The sequence below is a fragment of the Amphiura filiformis genome, chromosome 3, assembly GCF_039555335.1.
Source record: "Amphiura filiformis chromosome 3, Afil_fr2py, whole genome shotgun sequence".
Lineage (NCBI taxonomy): Eukaryota > Metazoa > Echinodermata > Ophiuroidea > Amphilepidida > Amphiuridae > Amphiura > Amphiura filiformis.
The window spans coordinates 79,547,220-79,569,832 of record NC_092630.1 but is presented as its reverse complement, the minus strand read 5'-3'; the positions used below and the strand labels follow the sequence as shown (position 1 = coordinate 79,569,832).

The 22,613-nt window shown below is 36.4% G+C and overlaps 2 protein-coding genes across 2 annotated transcripts in view; one reads left to right on the top strand and one right to left on the bottom strand.

Annotated features, from left to right (window-relative positions):
* The window catches only part of LOC140149216 (DNA mismatch repair protein Msh6-like), a 29,446-nt gene extending 22,889 nt beyond the window's left edge, over window positions 1–6,557 (top strand). Inside the window, exons 24-28 of the mRNA XM_072171435.1 lie at window positions 1,868–2,075; window positions 2,619–2,708; window positions 3,452–3,606; window positions 4,120–4,254; window positions 4,706–6,557. Of these exons, the coding sequence (XP_072027536.1) occupies window positions 1,868–2,075; window positions 2,619–2,708; window positions 3,452–3,606; window positions 4,120–4,254; window positions 4,706–4,837 (720 nt within the window). The 3' untranslated portion in view covers window positions 4,838–6,557. The remainder of the gene's footprint in view (window positions 1–1,867; window positions 2,076–2,618; window positions 2,709–3,451; window positions 3,607–4,119; window positions 4,255–4,705) is intronic.
* Window positions 6,558–7,853: 1,296 nt separating this feature from the next.
* LOC140149215 (hydroxymethylglutaryl-CoA lyase, mitochondrial-like) lies at window positions 7,854–22,605 on the bottom strand. Its single transcript, XM_072171434.1, has 8 exons — window positions 22,419–22,605; window positions 16,117–16,185; window positions 14,936–15,043; window positions 14,463–14,617; window positions 13,062–13,215; window positions 12,284–12,472; window positions 11,770–11,895; window positions 7,854–11,294 (listed from the first exon to the last, which is right to left on the bottom strand). Exons 1-8 carry the CDS (start codon window positions 22,494–22,496, stop codon window positions 11,190–11,192), a joined length of 984 nt encoding a protein of 327 aa, XP_072027535.1. The 5' UTR covers window positions 22,497–22,605; the 3' UTR covers window positions 7,854–11,189.
* Window positions 22,606–22,613: the final 8 nt, after the last annotated feature.

The window sequence follows — 22,613 nt, the reverse complement described above, 5'->3', positions numbered from 1 at the left end:
CAAAATGAAGGTGAAATTTGCTATGTGAAGCTATTATGATATGCGCGAAGTGGGCAAAATGTTGCCATATTTTGGTCCCAAACATGCTGTTGTGGGCTAAGGAGAAGAAACACAGGGCAATTTTTGGGACCCCTCTGGCCCAATGGTAAATATGGCCCTGCTAACATGTCGTCCCTAACATGCATGCTATATTTAGTTAGTAAAATAATTTTGACACGCCCTATATGTTCTATTCATTTGTAATACACATGAAATCTATGGAATTGACTTGAATACAATAAACAATGCAATAATAAGATTTCAAGTGGTAGATTTAACTGTCACTATTTCTGCTGGGAATTTGGCCACTCAAGAATAGCATTTCACTCAGTCTACGGTAAAATTTGGCACACCCTGTAAAATAAGCAATCATTTTAGTAGTTTCATGTCATATGAAATCATTCTGTTTTCAGACTAGTATACCGTATGCAGCTTATGTTCGCTTTTTACACACCCTGTAATATAGTGATTGTACAGATAAGTAATTGACATAAATGTTGTAGTTTTAGAAAGGGCAAACTGTGTACTTTCTTTTAAAAAAACCAACGAATTATAGTTACTAGCAAATGATGAGATTGGCATAATACTATTCAACTTCTTGTGTGAAATTACTTTGTTACAACCTATATTACCTATCGATCACCCTGTATAATTATTCAAATGCTAACTAATGTAATGGCCATCTTTGAAGCATAAGATGTCCAGAAATGTATGGGTTTGCATACTTTTCTTGAACTACATTTGAGATATAACCAAAAAGGTGCAAAAGGAGGTGATTTCAACCAAATTTTCAAATGTGCTCCAATGGGGTACCAACTTAAAAATGTGACCAAATTTGATTATTTTATGGCAACACTGCAGTTGCCATAGCTTATTGTTGAATGACGTAAGGCCTGCTACGTCAATATTCAAACGTATAGTCCAAGTGCTTATACTTTATCATTTGGTTTTAGACTTTTAAATATGTGCCAATTACTACATGTAGTTATTTGACTAAAATACCTCTAAACACAGTTTTTGAATACTGGCAACACTTTAAATATCAAAATAGAAATTGAATTTGTTTAATATTTAACATCTTGATCAAAACCATTAAATTGATAGATAACATGATGCACAAGCATAAAAAATATGTTTAGTATTACTTAAATACAGGGGAAAAACACTCCATGTCAAATTTAGCATTTTTTAATAAATGTGTTATTTTCTGGCAACACTCCGCTTTACTAATATATTCCCCCAAGCCATTTATATCAATTTTGAATGGGGCATGGTCTGGTTTGTTCACAACCACAATTACAATATTCTGGGAGTCATGGCCAATAGTTTTTTTGCACCTCAAAAAATAGGTCAAAATTGCCACTTTTTCAAAATGGCAAAACTTTAAGTGTTGCCAGGTCAAAAAGAGATACAATCGAACACCTCATGAATAATTTTTATTTTTTGTTGGAAAGTAGAAAGATGGTCCATTGTAAGGATCTAATCAAATTTTTTCTATCTTCTCGAATAATGGAGCTATGGCCCGTTCTTTATTAGGCAAATTTCAGCATTTTCAGCCTGAAATGAGCTAAAATCACCTAAAATACATCTCGGGTCGTTACCATGGCAACGGGTAACATATGAGCGAGCAAAGTGGATTTTACAATCTACACCCAAAGCCCTTTCGACCAACACCATAAAAAAATTTTGACCTTGGCCAACCATGTATGATAGTTAGGTGGGGTCCCTCTTAACTACTTATGGGCCATGAAAAATGCATAATGAAACTTTAATCCAAATCCTATTGTATTGGTTTTAACTGAGGTTTATTTGCCATCTTATCTTACAGGAAGACAGTGATAGTGAACATAACAGCGATGGTTCATGCGTGCTAGTAACAGGTCCCAATATGGGTGGTAAATCTACCTTGATGAGACAAGTAGGTCTCATCGTTGTCATGGCACAGCTTGGTTGCTATGTACCAGCTGAGATGTGTAAACTAACACCTGTTGATAGAGTATTCACAAGGCTGGGTGCAAGGGATAACATACTCTCAGGTAAGATTGGTATCAACTTTTTATTTATTAGAAGTTAAACAACAACAACAAAAATAAAGGATTCTGCTAGATACATCAGATTTGTTTTCTGTCATGAAGGCTCACAACTGTTGACACAATGTGACACAAATCTCTTGTCGACATCAACAGCCACTTTATAAGTATCATAGCTCAGTTTGAATTTGCAATCTTGATATGACCAAAACCTGGCGTCCTACACTACTAAGGCTGTATACATATAGCTCAAGAAGTGAACTGTATATTGTTGTTATTTCAAACTTGTATGCACTTTTTTCCCACCAAATACATATCAATTTCAACTTTATTCAGCCTGTAACAGGCAAGCAGATAACATTATCGCTTGATTATAGAATGGTGTACTTGCCTTTGCGTAATGCTTGACTGACATGCGCTTTTGTGAATTTACACAAATATAAAATGTGACTTTATTGATGTGCGCAATTATGAAAACTGCTTAATTTTTGTCACTTAAGGTAATGTTACCAGTGAATATTTCTATTTGTATTATTTTCATTACCTCAGGAGAGAGTACATTTTATGTGGAGCTGAGTGAGACATCCAGTATCCTTCAACATGCAACTCAACATTCTCTGGTACTCATGGATGAACTAGGTAAGCATAATGATAGCTTGATTTTCTTGAGTATCTATGCAGAACAGGGTTGCAAGATCATGCATTCAAATAATTGATGTGACAGTTTGAGCTGAGAGTACTAAATTAGAGAGGTGCTACTTCGATCACAAAAGTGAGGACAGTGTGAGCTCGGGACCTTGTGTAAAAGCAGAGACAGTCTGTCGTGCGCAGACTTGTCTCGACCCAAGGGGGAGTTGCAAAAGGTGACTATTAGCCATATATGTTGATGATATGACCATAGTTAGAGAATGCACCAATGATTGGCAGCGATGTATGTGGGTCATTGGGTGGAGCCATTATGCCCATATTAGGCTGTTGTTATGCAGACGTCATGCTCTGCGAACAGTACAAAAAGGTGACCGTAGAAAGTTTATTACGTGAAGGGCAGTGCACAGAGTGCAACTGTCTAACGACCCTGACTGACCTGCACTGTTTGTCACATAGACAGACCGTGACCAGGGTCGACGCGTACAAAGCAGGGGATGCAACTGTTACACAGATCTTGTCCTCAGAAGCGGTATAGGCAATTTGTACAGATACCGCTAGCCTAGTTTGAGGTGGGGTCTGGTAATGGTTGACTTATTTATTGTTCTTTGTCTAAAAGGTGTAAAAGATTTCAGAAATGAACAATTTGGGAGAGTACTGTTTGCTTCCTTGAAAATGGCAAGCTTTTAAAGTAATGAATGCATTGCTAAGTAACTTGTCCCATTGCTTTATTACAGGAAGAGGTACAGCCACCTATGATGGCACAGCCATAGCCAGTGCCGTTGTCAAGGAGCTATCTGAGACCATCCAGTGTAGAACCTTGTTCTCAACTCACTATCATTCACTAGTGGAGGAGTTTAGCCATGATAACAATGTCAGACTGGGTCACATGGTAAGAGAAACCGTTAGGGGTTTTCTTTCTACTTTTAATTTAAATACAAATATTTTTGACTAACAGAACAAAAATCAAATGTAATAGTTCAGATCCGAGAAGCACCTGAAGGTCATAGAAGTGCCTCAAAGTCACTACTTCATTGACTCAATTTAGGTGTGCAACTTCATGCGCTTGAGTTATTAAATATCTTTATCTGTTTGAAGAGAAAAAATATTAAGATTATGTATGTAGCTCAGGTATAATAAAGTGAAAGACATAAGTAGGAGAAGTGTTGCCCATAATTTCTGGACTTGTTGAGCTTTCTGGACCATCACCACAACTACTGGCCCAAGTCAAAAAATTGTTAGTGAGGGAATTTTGTGATTCTGGCCATACTGCATTCTGCTGCAAATGCAAATAAATACTGATCTGTTAATAGCTATATTGAATAGTACCAAACTGAAATTTGATTCTGTAATTTTAAATTTTATCCATTTTTACTTTCTTGCTGCTACTCTTATTACTTTGTAGGCCTGTATGGTAGAGAATGAGAATGAAGAAGACCCAAGCCAGGAGACTATTACATTCCTCTATAAGTTTGTAGGAGGAGCATGTCCTAAGAGCTATGGCTTCAATGCTGCCAGACTAGCTGATATACCAGATGATGTAAGATGGGTTTTATATTCTTTTAATGTTAAGAAGGTTGATACTATTTATTCTCTCTTCACCATGTTAAGATGATATAATTTTTGGATTTGGTAGTTAAAGACAGATCAAATTGTGAATACTCTCAATCATCTGGGAATCGTAAACGAGAGATTAAATTCAATCCAGTCAACCAGAATATGAACATACCTTGGAGCAAGTAATGTTACAGTCAGTACCACTGACCTTCAGCTGGGTTGTGATGTTAAACACCTTGATTCCTCGTAACATTCGGTTGGTGTATGAAGATAGGTCAAGGTCCTGATTGCATATTTAGAATATAAATAATATTTAATTTTCAACTAATCTTTAAAGTACCTAAAAACTAGTTTTTGAAAATTTAGTCCATCAATCATAGACTTATCGAATTATACCATAGTAACAAGCTTCCTCATTGATTTGCATATACCAGGTGATTGTGGTTGCAAGGAAGAAGGCACGTCAGTTTGAAGAGAGTGCTGATAGACTCAAGATGTTTAAGATGCTTCACAGGATGACCAAAGATACTGCAATAGAGCAACTGAGAAAGACACTGAAATTGTAACAGCTATGGCTATGTCCCTGACACCATCAGAGGCTGACTAGGGGAATATTACATTTCACTCTGATCAGAGATATAATCTTAGCTGGCATTTGACAAGTGCCTGTCATTTTCAGCAAAACTGCGTATCCAAAATTTGAACGTGAATACATGAACCAGACCTCTGTACCTGCTTGGGGTTCGGTCAGTACAAATAGCTATTGCTTGCTTGATTGGTCTTGTTTAGAGTTTACAGGTCTTGGACAAGCATTATTTTTGGAATTTAGCATCTGTCAGAGGAGCAAACTGCCCGTCTAAAATGATGGGCAGACAGTTGGCTGGCTAAGACCTGAGATTATAACATCAATCTATGACAACAATGCAGGTTCTTCCATGATATATCACTGTATACCATGTGTCAATTCATCAATCATCATGTGTAAAAATCATAACAAGAGTTAAATTTCATGGTGATTTTATAAAATATCAAAAATTGTATGAGTCCTTGGTTGTGTGTTCACTCCTTCATGTATAAGTGCATTTCCAAAACAGCACAAAAATTTAATCCACACTAGTTTGAGTGGGCATACTTCTTTACAGGTTTGATTAAGAACATTGAAGAACATTGACATTCATATGAGAGTGCTAAGAATTGTGTTAGTCTGAGTTTTAAACCTCATTTTTGTAAAACAAATTTCAAATTGTCCAGATTTAAATGATTTTGTGAAAGTGGGTGTGATTTGGGAAGTTGCAGATTCAGTAATATGCGGTGCCGATTTGATGTGAAAGTTTTACTCGCCCAAAGTGAGTGGTTATCAACTTGTGCAATGTTGATGTAGCAACTTCTCAAACTAATTTTCATCACAAATTATTTAAATTTCAGTGTTATTAATCAGGTAAAGAATTCTAACCACTCAAACAAGTTTGTGGAGCTTTTGGAATAGCACCTATTGTAAATATTTTCTACATTTCAACAGTATTCATATATTTTTGTATAAGCAGCTACTGCCTTTTAGTATTTAGCAATATAACTGCATTCAAACATGGACATTTCTGCACCAGTACTTAGATTTTTTGATAGAGCATGTCCTTTTTGGCATTTTCAACTCATTATGTGGTTGTTTAATGCGAGTTAACAAAACTTATCCAAGAAGCATATTTTTAGCAACTAAGATGTCCTTCACAAGACTGATTTATGCCACAATTCACAATGTAACTTCTATTCTGTAAACAGGAAGAAAATCATTCTCTTAATTTTGAAGAATGCAAATGTGCATCATCTAAAGAATCCAAATTTGTTTCTCAAATCAGTTTGGACAACTTTTTACTGGATTCATCATAATTAAGTGCTTAAAAACAAGTTGAATAAATAGTGAATCTGGAACAGTTTCAATACTTGTATAAATACAGGGAAATGTGATGCCTTGGGTAAGGATTTAAATGTGCAGGATAAAGCAATTAGCATTCATGAATATGTAAGGAGATGGCTACAAAGAAAGCAGAGACTTATTTGTGAGTGTATGTGGGCTATTTGTGGTACCATAATTAATAAATGCCTCATGCCCCTGGGGAGATTGTCACTACTAAATAGATATGTCAATTACATTGACTGTTTGTAAGGAATTTTGAAATACCTTTTAGTCTTCTTAAACAGGTTCTGCCAAATAGATATTCTGGGGTTAAACTGTTTAAGTACAGTATCTGAGAAGCAATGCAGTTTGCAATTCTCGCTATTCGCAATAAGGGCGCCGCCAGCGGTTTGCGATGTAATCGTGATGTATCGTGATGTATCATGGGAAAAGTCGACATCAAGTCCAGCGCATAATCTGAATATTACCATGCTATTACATAGGAACACGTGACAATATTTTTTAGTTTGTCAAAATAAAGGTGTTACACGCGAATCGATACTCAATAATACTTAATAATGTGATTTGAAATGTGCACAATTTTTTTTTTTTTTTTTTCGTGTAATAGCGTTATATTGACAAACTAAAAAATATTGTCACGTGTTCCTATGTAATAGCATGGTAATATTCAGACATGCGCGGACTTGATGTCGACCTTTTCCCATGATACATCACGATACATCACGATTACATCGCAAACCGCTGGCGGCGCCCTTATTGCGAATAGCGAGAATTAGATAAGTTATGTTAAAATAACTTCCCCTGATTTGACCTCTGATACATGTTCATTAACTACATCAACTTTTAAAACACAACAGTGTGTCTGACAAGAGTAACAGTGCCATATGTTGGAATTGTGTACCGTAATAGATTATTAACTTCATTCATAACCATCAATTTAATACATAGGCCTATCTATCAAATATACCGATGGGTACATAACAACAAAGACTGATGGATTGTATCATCTTAAAATTAACTTGTATGAAACTTGTTTAAAAATCAATTCCTGTTGAATAACTGGATGATGGAGAAATGGCAGAACAAATTCATACTTCAAATTGTGCCACCAAATATGGGTACAATTATTCCAATTTGTAAAAATTGTATTACTTATTCAGCCCAGCCCTTATGTTGAAAGCATATACGCTTATTGGTGGTGGGATCATGTATGTAGAATAGTTGAACATATATATGAAAATGTACTATAACAGCTTTGTTAGTTTCCCAAAATGTAAAAACAAAGTGGTTTGTCAGTAAATATGGTTTATTAAGGGCAAAATATTTACTCAGTACAGAATTCATGTTCAAATAAAAGAAACCACAATTTGTAAATGTTCCAACAACTTGTATTCAGATAAACTTATCATGTATCTTATCAGTCATTGTAAGAGTAAAAACAACTCTTCATTTCTCAGTGCCAAATAAAGTTTATCAACGAATGATAAATTGCAAGACTAGTTGAGTGATTTATGAAGTTGGTTTGTTTAAAAGTTCATCTGCTTTAGTCAAGTTTTTAATTTTTTCTACACATTTACTGGAAAACTGGAAACTAACATGTTAGCTTTAACTTGCATATATACATGGTTTTATTTCTTAAAGAAAGCCTTCAGCAATCACAACATTATGGCTCATATTACGAGAGATTTATTTTAAACAAAACCAAACTAAAACTCGCTATTGGTTTCGCTCATCATGGTCGGTAGGCATCATCAGAATGATAGTTGCACTTCCGGTTGGATGTATCCTGACTGAAAAGGGTGTATTATCAGCCAGGAGAGGATCATAATGTGTCTAAGGAAGTGGGCCCCTCGTCTCTGTTCATGACATCTCCTTATCCAAATGGATTCTTTGATTCTTGTGTTTGCATCGTACTACCTACAAAGGATTTTAGCATTGTCCCAGTTGATAACATGATTTTGCTGGACCGCATGGTCTACATTTGCCGACTCTGCTCACTCGCCGATTGCTTGTGGGTTTGATGTGTTTTGGTCTTAGAGACCCTGGCAGTTTCTTTTTGCTGTTCACTAAGTTTTGTTTCAAATTTGCAGCCCGTTTCACTGAGTATTTACAGTTAGTGCATGGGATCTCATATACACAATCAGTGGTGCTGAGAGGATCAATTTTATCTTTAGGATAGACTAGCATTTTACGGAGAGTGGTATTCGGTTTAATAGCTGAAGCTATGCCGTGTGTTTGGAAGATTCTGTTGGCTTTCTCTGTAAGTCCCTCTATGTAGGGGATCACAACAAGTCCCTTAGTCTGATTTTTACTGTCTTTCTTGGTGTTATGCTTGCTCTGTTTTTTCACCATTTTTGCTTTAACTTGCTTGAAAGTCTAACCTGGGTAACCACTTCCTTAGTCACATGTATGATCCTCTCCTGTTACACCCTCTTCTGTTGGGATACGTCTAACCAGAGTAAGGATCTACAACCATCATTCTGATTATGCCTACTGATCATGATGGCAAAAGCGTCAATAGTGAGTGTGATTTGGTTTAAAAGAAATGTTTCGTAACATTTACCAACAAACCTGATGAATCTTATTTAGTGATTATGCCAAGGAGACACTTTTGGGCAGGTTATCTATTTTGACAGATCTTAAAAATAGAGATATTTTGCTCCACAATGCCGTTTTCCGCAATGAAATCGGACATTCCTGAGCGAAGATATTAAGTTCTTAAGTTGTGGTATTATAAAATTGAGATATCGGCCTTAAAAATATTATTGACAATGTTGAGATTAGGAATTACCTAGAAAAATGTCTCCCAAAATATAAGATGCCTGTTATATTCCGGTCTGAAACTATCAGATAATATTTTAAACATTAATAACATCACAAATTCGCAACAAACCCAAATTGTGAAAATATCTCCCCCGGGCAGATTTTTGCCTATTTCTCCATTTACGATCCTGCCCAAAAGTGTCTCCTTTTAACATGACACGTCACATATGTTAGTAAAATAATTATCAAGCACAAATATGGTTTTATTTAAAACTCACACATTGACCATAAAAACACAACATTTAAAATTCCTGCGCCAATATTATCTAGGGCAATGATGTCATGGTTATGTGCTCAACTGTCGCCAGCCTTCATTGAATTACTGGGACGTCATTGCACCAGACAATTTTGGCACCCGGGAATTTTGAATATCGTGTGTTGATACACGGACGTTTTACTTAAAACCATGTGATTCGTGCTTGATAATAATTTTCTTACCATATAAGGCATGTTGCGATTGCCGGAGACCTCCTTTAATTTTCCAAGGGACAGTTGGCAGTCATTGGCTGGGGGGGGGGGGAGGCAAACAAATAAACATGCCAGTAAATCTCTGAGGACCACGATTAAAGCTATCTGGAATGGTTTTGACCCGAAATATACCACTTTAAATATTTGAGGGGAACAAGTTTCAAATGGTGGTACAAACTCTGAGCCAGAAACCGATGTGAGCGACTTATTTGGGTACGGGCACCATAATACTGACATCTAAAATGAGCAAACCAAATATTTACAATACTGTAATACTTTTCACATTTACTTGTGGTCTGAGAACTACTTCTAAGTCACAAATTACAAAACTTACTGGAGGATTATATATGGCAATTTTTAACATTAAAAACATCTTCAATAATACTAATTTGTTTAACCAAAGCTACTAAGCCAAGCTGATATAACCTGCTGCCACAGACAATGGTGCCAACTGACTCTTGACAAACTGGGTTCATACAAAATAATAAAACAGGTTCATTCCACTCAATTTTTCTGTCTATTACAAGTTTACCTGTACATCTGCAATCCATATAATGAACAGAATGTTGGGTTAAGAAATTTAAGTATTCTTTTACCAGTTCACATGATTAATCATTTTGAATGAGTTTTGGAAGTACCAAAAGAGTTATACATGACATTTTGTCATGAAATAGAATTTCCTCATAATTTTTACCACACATGCATATTGGTACATAATTATTTGATAATTTTTGTGAGATCGACATACCACGCAAGAAGAATAGTTCCTCCCCAGGTCTTTAATTTGAAAGAATATGGGACACTCCACCCGACTTCTCTTTTTTTTTAAACAGTTATGTGACCTGAGTAGGATTTAATTTTTCCCTAGAGAAGTCCTTTTCAGAGGGCTGAGCTTTCAGAGTTCCGAAAGCTCAGCCCTCTGAAAGGATTTCTCTTGGGAAAGATTAAATTTTACTCGGGTTTACCAAACCCAGAGTAATTTCAAATAGTTACCCGATTCATTTTAAAATTGAAACAAGTACTAATGTCCACCACATAACAGTGACTTGATTTGAGACTTCTATTTGAGGCTCTGCAATTCATTTACAGATAGTGATGGAAAAACTATTAGAAAATTAAAAACTGTTTTGCAAAATCCCACACATTTGACTGTAAAACCAGGACTGTGAAGCAGTTTATTAACATAGATTGTTATTGCTACAGCTTGAATATAATAATAATCATGATAATAAAAATATATATACTAAGTGATCTGCCCATATCATGTCTAGGTCCATAGTATACTGTCCAACGTCCCCTGATGACCCCTATAGGTTAGCATTGGAACAATAACCACAATTTCAATGGAAATTGCAGCATAATGGGACCAGTACAAATGCTGTTGCAGGGTAAATAATTCATTTTATCTCAAACATTGGTAAAATCAAATCTGATATTGCACATAGGAACAAAACACCATCAAGTTTCGGTGGCTGAACATACTTCAAGTCTGTTGGTTAATCTTCTTGTGCATCACACTTTATAATGGCACCAAACATGACATCATACCAGACAGGTTTGTGAGTCTTATCATCAAGATGGCCAGCCGCTCTTCCATGCCATCAGGTATAGATGTAGTTGATTTCATCAAAATTAAAATAAATTAATTCATCAGATATTTGACACCTTGGCATGGAAACCTGTTTGTTTCAGACATTTACATCAAAATGATAGTCTCATAATTTGCTACTCATAGCCTTTGCTACCCTTGACATTGTTGGTCTTCCTAAGGCTTTTGATATGAAGTCACCTGCTGCTATTAGTTTCTGAAGATTCACTCCCTGTGTGGTGAAAAAAGAAAAATGGTAGCGATCAATTTTGGTTAATGATGTAAATTTAATAGTCAAATTTAAAAGAATCATATGGGAAAAATTAGCTTAAGGTGGTATTACACCCCCTGATAAATTTTGTGACTAATTTTGCATTTTTCTCAAAAGATAATTGCACACTGGTAACAAAAGTTATGTATATTATAGGGGCAAGGAATCCAGTTACTTCACTGAAATTTCAGTGATTCAAGACAAGTGGTTCATTATATATTCTTATCATAAATAATGTACCGCTTGTCTTGAGTCACTGAATTTCCATTGTAGTAACTGGATTCCTTGCCCCTATAATATAGGCCCTACATAACTTTTGTTACCAGTGTGTTATTATTTGTTGAGAAAAATGCAAAAATAGACACAAGTGTTATCAAGGGGTGTAGTACCACCTTAAATAAGTGCCTTACAATTTCACACAGGCAATGGTACTTACTGTTTGAATCCCTAATCCATCAAGCATGTAAACAACGTCTTCAGTAGCAACATTTCCAGTGGCACCCTTAGCGTATGGACAGCCCCCTAAACCTGCTACAGATGAATCAACTACACTAACTCCCATCTGGAAGGAAACAGATATATTGTGCTATATTAGGTCTCCGCTAAGTTGCAAATAGTGGTTCAGTTTTGGACATCCTTTCCCTGGCAGAGGAACTTCTGTGAATGCAGTGGCAAAATGCCATCAAATTTACTAATTAAGAATGAAAAAGGAATCATCTTGGCTCACACAAGGGGAGTCACACCAGTGTTGGGTTTTGTTGGACTTGGGATGTCAATTTCCTTCATAACTACCCCTATCTGAAAGAAAACCTAACGATGGTGTCTATTTTGCATGCTAGATTTTTATATTTGACAACAAAGCGTGTTCCAATACTATTTATACTTCCATTTAAAAGACACATTTGGATGCTATATTTGATTCAAACATGCATAAAATAAACAATTGTTACCTGTAATGCTGCATAGATATTAGCCAATGCTTGTCCATATGTATCATGGCAATGTACAGCTACTTTGTCTATAGGGATTTCCTGTGTAACCAGTCTTATAACCTCTTGCATAGCTGATGGTGTCCCTACTCCAATGGTATCACCTAGTGAGATCTCATAGCAACCCATCTCATACATCTTCTTAGCAACCTGTTCCAAAGGAAATAAACAATATATTTAATTCAATTTAGATGGATGCCTCTGCCCACATGTGACAACCTTGTCATTGCACACTATTTTCAAATAACCATTGAATACAATTGACAAAATCTTATCTAATTGCCAGTGCACTTTATAAACAATTGATAAGTGCAATGCTAGTCTTCAATGGCTTGATAAAACCAATAGCCAAGCTTTTGCTCAATGGTACACACTGCACTCTCAACTTGGATGCATAACATTGTTCCATTCTACTTTTGGTCCCTGTATGTGACAGTCCAATATGACATATTTCTCACAGTAACAGGTGCATCTCTACATGTATGTCTTGTGTTCTTCTTCTGTCATGTCCTTACACTAAACTCTGTCCACCCATCTCTGGGCCATCTGGTGTTAATAATGGCGCAACAGCATCCCGTTGTGTCAGATTGGGGCTAACACTGGGGGCTTGCGATATCCAACCTGGATGAAAGATTCCCACTTCAGTAGGCATATTACATATGAAAACTCAACCAGATCATTTTCCACACAAAGTCTTTATCCCCCTCTTAAACTTAAACTTTTAAATCTATTGACATACCTCAGCCACTTTGTTTGGATCTATTTTGCCTTCATAAGGACATCCTATCACACATGACACATAAGCTCTCACTGGTATATTGGCTTCTTTGGCAGCATTCACAAGACTCTGACCTCTCTCTAAACTCTCTGCTATGGAACAATTAGTGTTTTTCCTGAATAAATTGGCAAAGCATCATTCAAAATTATTCACCAGATATGCTCACATGTTTGTGAGTAAGACCAACATTTAACTATGTTTACATATAGTGCTGACCAGTTTCTTAAAATCATATGTGTAAACCCATTTCTTCGCTAGTATTTATTTAATTGAGGTTTGCCAGTCTTTGACGATAAGGGCTCTTTTTGAAATTCCCTAAATTGGCAAAGCATCATTCAAAATTATTCACCAGATATGTTCACATGTTTGTGAGTAAGACCAACATTTAACTATGTTTACATATAGTGCTGACCAGTTTCTTAAAATCATATGTGTAAACCCATTTCTTTGCTAGTATTTATTTAATTGAGGTTTGCCAGTCTTTGACGATAAGGGCTCTTTTTGAAATTCCCTTACACAGGAAGGTGTGCGCCATCCTGCAGCTTTCCTGTGCTAGCCTTCTTTTGTTAAAATCCTGTGTGATTATAACACTGCAATTAGCCATGTCACTGACTTAAATTAGGAGCGCGCTTTCCTGACCGAGCTTTCCTAAGGCGCGAGCTTAGCGAGGGGAATCCTGCCTTCTTTCTGTGTGAAAGCGTGGTAGGGTATTTCAATATGAGCCCTAAGAGTAGCATGACAATTAATACAAAGTACACTCACTGACTAAGTTTCTATCACTAAGAATAACTCACATTTTGATGGTATTTTAAATCTGTATCGATCACCTCAGTTAAGTGATCTCTGAGTCAAGTTGTAATTTAAACTGATGAGGAGAAGAATATCTCTCCATATACATACACTAATGGAACAATGACATCACATTAGATAATCAATGTTATCCAATTGAAAACTTCTTGAGTGAGTGTGATTGGTACTAACTTTCCAAACCAATCACAAGCTTCCAAGTAGGTTTAGATATATTAACTTTAGACCAATCACAGGACTGGTATGATTCAGATCACCAACAAAGTAGGCGGTGTCCCTTGAGCTTATCTGAATCTTGGAAAAGGGGTGGTTTGGCTAATATAGGAGAACTAATCAATAATAATCTGACATTCCATTGTCAAACCATGTTCAAATGGACTACCCAAAATTCTGCTCTGGCTACACTGGTGTAGACTGACCCAAACCTTACATTACTAAATGTGCCTAAATAAATTAACAGAAAATTGAAATCTACACAAAATAATAAAAGTTAACCTCTTGTCTACTTCTGTCTGGAATGTTTATGTGTATTATTGATGATGTTCTATTACATACCTACTGAATGCTTCTGATGCTGCAATAAACATGGCTACCTCCTTGGCCCCTGCCTCAATTGCTGCGTCAAAGCCTTTTAAATTTGGAGTAAGGACAGGATAATTCACACCTGGGTATCTCTTAATCTGTGTCATTATTTCACGATGATCTGCCAACTGAGAAAAAAATATTGATAAGGAATTGCTGGTTACAAATATTTGCTCTCAAATCATGTTTTCTTTTAACGTTGATGCTATTACAGTCAGAACAATTATACTTGATCACCTTCAAAATATGAACCACGCAAAGCGAGGCATATGCACCACAACATTATAACTACAAAATAGCTATTTAGAACAGGAGAAAAGCTTAAAAGGAAACTATATAATCGTAACTCTGTGAATATTGTGGCAATGAATCAAAAGACCACCCTCCAAAGCCCATGGATACAAATGCTACATTTCTATGGCCCTGCAGGTGGTGTTTGAACTAACCTGTGGTATCCATTTGGGTGACACAAAACTAGTTGCTTCTACTACTTGAAGACCGGTGTCAGATAATCTGTTGATCAGCTCTACTTTGACATCTGTGGGTACAGGACTCTGTGAACACACATAAACCAATATCAAGAGTTTTAAAATATAAAACATTATTTCATTGTAATATTAGGACTGAGGCACTAATTAGGTTAAACATTGATGAATGGTACTTCAGTTTCAACTTGCATAAAATCAACTTACATAATAAAGTCTAAAGAATTTAGGTACACAAAGCTCATGATTACCATATTTGTTTTAATTTCCACACTTTTATTTTGCAATTGGGAGAGAAGTCAAGAAAGTCTGCTTTCATCCTATACCTTGATTACAGACATTGTTCATAATGCATTTTATGCTATTTATGATATTGGAGTTATTTCTAAAACTCAAGATGGATCCCTATGTGATCTATCTTGAGATATCTGCGGTTGGGTGCATGCGTGCCCACTATATGTACATAGTGTTTTCCATTTTCTCAGTTGTGTGAGTCCACGACTGAGTGTTTACAACACATAGGGATCTATCTTGAGTTTTGGAAATAACTCTAATACTGCAACTTCGCTATTGCATCTGGAACCACCAGACTTCATCAGGCAACTGGGTCAGCTGGATTGGTCATGTGATAGACTGCTAGTTATCATCTTGATGGCCTGGTCCCATCAGTGGCGTAGATTTCTTTTCGCCATTGGGGGGGATGGGGTTAGAAAAAAATTCTTGAAAAATTTAGCACTTTTAAGGTTGAAATGGCCAAATATGGGGTTAATTTGATTGGAAACCCATATACAGGCGTCAACATTGGGGGGGATGATTGTATGGATCATCCCCCTGGCAAAATAACAACTTTCTTGTTGTCAACTGAATGTCCTGTATCCTTTAATGGAGGTACACAGCGGAGTTTTGCGCTTCGTTAGTGCTGGGTTTTCTATCAAGTTCTGATTGACCAATTTAGGTTACTTAGCTGTCTATCACTAGACTTATCCAGCAGGTCAGTTACCTGATGGAGTCTGGTGGTTCCAGATGCAATGTAGCAAAGTTGAAAATTAATTTCCAAAACTACTGGATGACTAAGAGCATTCACTCATCAGGGATCTATCTTATTTACAGTACGGTCAGTACCGTACTTTAAAAATTCATACCTTTTCATTCTGCAAGCCGTCACGTGGTCCAACCTCAACTATCTTCACAAAACTTGGCAGACCCTTTTGCTATAAATGTTGCAAGAAACAAACATACATTATGAGTGTGATACATGTGAGAATACATGCTACAATCAAGTCTGTCTGTATGCAAGTGAGTGCAAGTGGGCAAAATTTCAAGGGGTCTTTCGGTGAAAGATTTGGTGCCCCCACCCAAAAAGGAGTCATTGTGAGAAGCTTGCCCCTAAATTGGGGGTCATTGGGTGAGACTGGGACATTTGTGGGCAGTGCTGAAAAATAAAAATGTCAACATTGCTTTGAATTTCCATTGCTGTCATGCCTGTCATGGTATTAGGCCAATGTAATTAAATTATTAGTTTCCTAGCACCCGCCCGCGTCACCTTTTCAATTTGACCAAAACTTTCATTATTTTCATAAAAAAAGTCAATTATCTGAAAATTGAGATGGAAATAATAAAAGTTGAAACTCTCAAAATGTCCTGCTGATCATAATCAGCAGTTTTTCTTAGTTGTAGGGGTAGAGTATGTGGTAAATAATGGAAATTTAAGGATTACCTCATCATGTTTCTAGTGATTACTTTTGACAATAATGAAATTTTCCAAAATAATTAATAATGAAATCATGACCTCATATTTCACTGAAAAAAATGTGATGGGAAACTTATCATTGCATTTCATTAGGCCATCTGCAATGGATTCTGAGTTTCCTGTTGGGATGTTTAAAAATTTGATGAGGGAGAATTCATTATTTGGTGTCAATTCATTGTCTTCCAAATGATAAATATGACCGGTACTATTGAGCAAATAAAACAAATTCATCTTCCAGGGTGTACATTTCAAGTTTATTACTTCTTGAATACAGCACATTCATGTGTTTTACTCCCATTCAGTCATGGGTTTTACTAACATTGTACAAGTCTAGGTCGTTTGATAGACTCGGTGCTCATACTGCAATCTCTTCAAAAGTAAGGTATTTCGGTACGACGTATTTTTGCCTGTACGAGAGACTAAAGTTAGTCTCAATTGCCAGTCGTATGTTTTAAGAAATGAAGAAAGACGTGCTGATTTTTGCGTATTTTACAAATAATAAATTACTTTTAAATAATGAATTATTTGACCCCGCAGTCAAATCTGACCCGGCCGGCAACAGGAAATTCAGAATTAATTGCAGATGACCTTTAGCCTTACCCTTACCAAACATTCTGGTTAATTTACCCTGAATCTAAACATAAATTATTCTAATACCAATAAATTAACCAGAATATCAGTTTCTGGTTAACAAATTAACCAGAATATTAATTCTGGTTATTTAATAAACAGAAATCATAACCTGATTGAACAGATTCATCAGGATCGGTATAGTAAACTGGTTAACAACGTTCTTTGTATCTGATCCCGAATGTTCACTTACTTGTGTACGTTTCAACAACAGCTGTTGTCTTTATCAACACTTGATGGGTAGTGACTGCTATTGGCAACCGACGCTAGAAGTAGTTCCAGCGTTGATCTTGGAGTTGCCAGTCTGTTTTCCTTCAAGGGATTTTCTTGATCCCTGAGTCAGGAACTCATCAAAAATGTGAGAGAGTTGGTACTGTCCTTCATCTCTGTTCATGGTGGTGCCCCTCCGCTTTCTTATTTCTATAGCCTCCTTTATCCAGTGAGTGTATCTATTTTGCTCTGTGCCGATGACCTCAGCTTCCCCCCATCCTATGACATGATTCTTGTCGACGACATGATCAGTAATGGCTGACTTGTGTGTTGTTGTTAACGATTCCTTTCTCCCTGCTCTGGTGGTTACCGTTTTACTCACTTTCTCCGCCTCGCTTTTATGTTCTTCAAGTCTTGTGCCAAACTTTCTGCCAGTTTCCCCTATGTAGGACAATTCGCAGTTCATACAGGGAATCTTATATACTGCATCAGTGGTGTTATTTGGTTCGCGTTTGTCTTTTGGGTGTACCAGTTGTTTTCTGAGCGTGTTGTGCGGCTTCATCGCAGTAGAAATGTTGTAATTTTTCATAACTCTAGATACTCTTTCTGTGACACCCTTTACATAAGGAAGTACAACCATGCCTTTACTCTTGGTTTTATCATCAGTCTTTTCATCAGTCTGATTTCATTTCCGGTTAATATTTCTGGCTAATATTCTGTTTAATAATTCTAGCTAAAATGCTGGCTAATTTTTTCTGTATAAATCTTTCTGGCTAAAATTTCAGCCCTAACATTTCTGGCTAATCTCATTTAAATATTTCGGCCCTTTTTCAGGTTAGAATCAGGCCTGATTTCATTTCTGGTTAATATTTCTGGCTAATATTTCTGTTTAATAATTCTGGCTTATTATTTCTGGTTAAATTTTTCTGGCTAAAATTCCAGGCCTGACATTAACATTTCTGGCTAATCTCATTTAAATATTTCGGCCCTTTTTCAGGTTAGAATCAGGCCTGAATTCAGTCATTATTTCAGGCCTGATTTCTAGCTGAATTCAGGTTTAATTCAGGCCTGACACTTTGGTTTGCCTTACTGGTTGTTATTGAGGATAGACTATCCTGAGTGAGGCGCTTTTGTGCAGTCACCATATCAATGATCAGAATAATATAATGCTATATGACCATCGAGCTAAGGAGCTGTGCAATAATTATGATCCCAGGGGAGGGTAAAATTTGGGAGGGGGGGGCAAGAAATTTTTGGCGTGCTGAAAGGGGGTGAACAAATAAACGATCTGCAAACGCTTAGGAAAACAGTACAGAAACACTTATGCAAATTTTCCAGCTCGCTGCGCTTGCAACAAATATATTATTCTAGACCATTTAAGCATAGACCCTGGAAGATACAGGATCTATGATTTAAGGTTTGAAAATTGGGATCTCAAAAATTTGGCATGTGGCTTATTCCATGAAGTTGGGACACATTACAAATTGGGAGAATTTTATAGTATAAATGCAGTTTAATATTTCTTATATGAACCTTTTCTCCTCAGTTGATATTTTCTAAATAGATATGAAGTTTAACTTTCATGTAAAAGTTACTTGAAAATTGTACCTATTATATTTTTATTTTTACGGGCCATTAAGTGATTGGTGTCCAGCACTTTTTAGGGCAAAAAACGTGACATAGAAAAAGCAAGTATGCGGAATAAAAATAATTTCAATTGTAACATCAAACAGTCACAGTTTTACATAATATTACATGAATTAATGTTGGTAGTAACTAAAAAGTACATTTAAACAAAACAGAAACCAGTCAATTAAAATTTATGGGATGTAAAAAATGAGCTTCCCGATGCTACATGCGGTGTCCAGAAAAATAAGTGTAGCATCGGTATAACAGCTCACCCACAGCACATACATGTATCATTCAAATCAATTTGTTTTGTGTTTTTATTGATGTAAACGTGTTTATAGGAAATTTGACCAGCATTTGTGCCTAAGCTCTCAGTCGTTTTAAAATTTCATGAGAAAATGTCACTGTGGTGTCCACGTGTAGCATCGGGAGATTTCAAACCATTATACTTGCTTACAGCAAGGTCAGTACACATACTGACATGAATGGACTTATTTTAAGATGTGACTGGGTAGGGGTTTTCAAGGGAACTTGATTTGAGGAGCTGCTATTTTACCAAAGAGTAAATATTTTGAAAAAATGGTGCGGTGTCCATGTAGCATCGGGATGTAGCATCGTGATCAAAGTATAGCAGTGGGAAGCAAACAGTTAAAATTTATGTAATTTCTTCTTATATTTTGAAACTAGATGACAAACAACTAAACATATTAACTTTTGAGGGCAGGCAAACATTGTAAAATATTTATGTGTTCAATACAAATTTTTATGCACTATCAGACACGGTGTCCACGTAGCATCGGTACACAGTTTTGTCAGTTTTATGTATTCACCAGTTTTTTAGGTATCCTTGTTTTATTTTTTCTACAACTTTTAATGTCCGTAGGCCCAAATATAATTTTTAAATAACTTTACCACAAAGTATGATTACTTCTTGTGCAAAACTCACAATCCTACCGATTCTACAGGACACGGTGTCCAAGAAGCATCGGTAGAATTATGTTGAATTTTTGCAACAAAGGCAAGTTTTTTTTACTTCTAGTTTCAAAATAAACTACCAGCTGTGAATCTAATACTTTCTGAACCATCCTAGGTATAGCTGCAAATATATTCCTTGTGAATTTTAGATACAAAAAGAAATCAAACATAATTTTGAATAGATTTACCTGTCATCCTTCATTTTTGATGCCTCATAACTTTTGTTTCTGATTTAAGATAATGTAATTGGTAATATTATGCGAATTTGCCATGGTAGGACATCATAACAAAGTATTTTATTAAGACATGTTATGGACAGTATGTTTAAAATAGAGAGAGCTAGTATAAAATGGTGTCCATGTAGCATCGAGATATTTGCCTCGACTACTGAACAACAAAGCACTTCCACAGAAATTCTGTACTTTCCAATGTAAAAAGATCACTTTTTTGTTGAAGTATGATAGTTGAAGTAACTAAAACACACATTACATTTAGAATTAAGTCATTTTGAAATTTTGACCCTTATGTCACACTTTGTGCCCCAACTTCATGGAGTTAGCCACGTTCAAAGGGGGGGCAAAGGTTTTTAGTGGGCGAGAGGGGGGTTGGCAGGCTGTTGAAAATTTTACCGGGGAGCTCATAATTTAATATTGCACAGCCCTAAGACCTACTATATTCCTAGTCCGAATAATCAGACCCAGAACAAAATATTAATTTCTGATATGATCGTGTTCTGGTCTGAACTGTTTCCATATGAAATCTTGATGCTAAATTGGACAAAAGAAGCACATGGTCCTACTTCACAGTTTTTTAATCCCCTATTCATGTTGCGTGAATCACTCTATTGTGGACCATCCTTTTGATACTTGAGTATTTGGACAAGCGGAACAGTTTTGACAGGCCCTTTGTCTACCTCTATGTTTGTAAACAAATGAGGAGGTCGAAATTGTCCTCCTCTGCGAATACGAAAGGCAGCGTAATAGTACGGCACTACTATAGTCCATCAACTGACAGAAGTACGAAGTAAATAGACCTCAGAAACTGGAGGTATGAGATTAATTATTTTAGTGCCGGTGCTGCTTTTTGGCACGCCAACTGCTGCACGATTTGTACACTCCCAACCGAACGCATCACGCTCTAAATTCTAATTATGCATCACGTTTTTTAACATGCAGTGCATGTGACCGTTGTGACGCAAAGCATCAACCCCTGACAGATTTGGTTTGTACTTCTAGGTTGAAGCAGTATAGTATTAGTATAGGTATGCTAGGTTAATTCAAATTTGCCATCAAACTGCATCATTTTACATATCAAATTAAAGCCCTTGAGTAAACAAAGCCAAAACTGAAAACGCTTTTTTCATAGCACTTTCCGTAGCAAAGTTACATCTTGTCAAAGATTGACTTTCATCAAACAATGTCAAAAAGATTCAGCTAGCAAAATTCCCCAAAAGCGGCATTTCGGGGTGTTTCTAGATCTTTTGTCTCATTATGATAGCAGGTTTTTTAATGGAACTGCTATCAAAATCCTCTAAAATTCCATGAGCGAGTGTCTTATCACCATAAAAAATCATATATTTGGGTCAAGTGAAGTATAGAAAACATATTTATGTAGGTTTCCTTCTTGCCAGTTGTTTTAAATTTCTATGTAAAAATGCATTGACATTTTCGGCGAATTTGGCTGACTAGCAAATGTTTGCCTGGCATACCTAATTAGTAGCTCGATGCTGTGACTAACAGTACACAAATATTGACTGCTATGAGGGGCATGGTTAAAATTATAGCCTCGGCTATGCCTCGGGCCATAGTCATGGTTTTGAGATCACCGCGGGCCTATAATTTAAACCATGCCCCGAATAAAAAGCAGTCAATATTTGTTTTATATACCAAATCTTAAGATTCTTGTCATCTGTATGGTTAAAAGCATCGATTTTGGGAAGAGAAATTAATAGTTTCAATGCGAAAGGCACATATCATTACAATCTGCGATTTCCGCGTAATTATAGCGCGCGCAAATATTAACGCGTGCGTAATATCATTTTACGCTGGGAACAACGCACCGCGAGAACTATGCCCGGGGACCGGGAATAGTTACTTTTGCGGGCATAGTCAAAACTATGCCCGCTCTTTTAACCAATCAGATGGCGGGAATCTTTATATGAGGTATATAATACTGACTATCTAGACTATGACATGTCAAGTCTTCCGAATTTTGACACATTTTAAGCTTACTTCAATTTTTACAACTTACTGGTATGTTAACCGTTGATTTACTACGGTGTAAAAGCCGCATTGTTCTAAGTAGGAAATTCTTCGATAAAAACGCCATTGTTGAATATATATGCGTCTGAATAACGAATTTTATTGTGATTTATTTCCCAGTCTCATCACTCCCATCCATATCTCGTAAATCACCGCCTGGCAAGAAAATTATAAAACAGCGCCG

Bases quoted from the DNA above. Each gene is read 5' to 3' on its own strand.
- LOC140149215 (XM_072171434.1), bottom strand. From the start codon at position 22,496: ATGGCGTTTTTATCGAAGAATTTCCTACTTAGAACAATGCGGCTTTTA. The intron at 14,618-14,935 runs GTTAGTTCAAAC...TTTTTTTCTCAG, and splicing joins CACCCAAATGGATACCACAG to TTGGCAGATCATCGTGAAAT. The intron at 13,216-14,462 runs GTATGTAATAGA...CAATTTATTCAG, and splicing joins GCATCAGAAGCATTCAGTAG to GAAAAACACTAATTGTTCCA.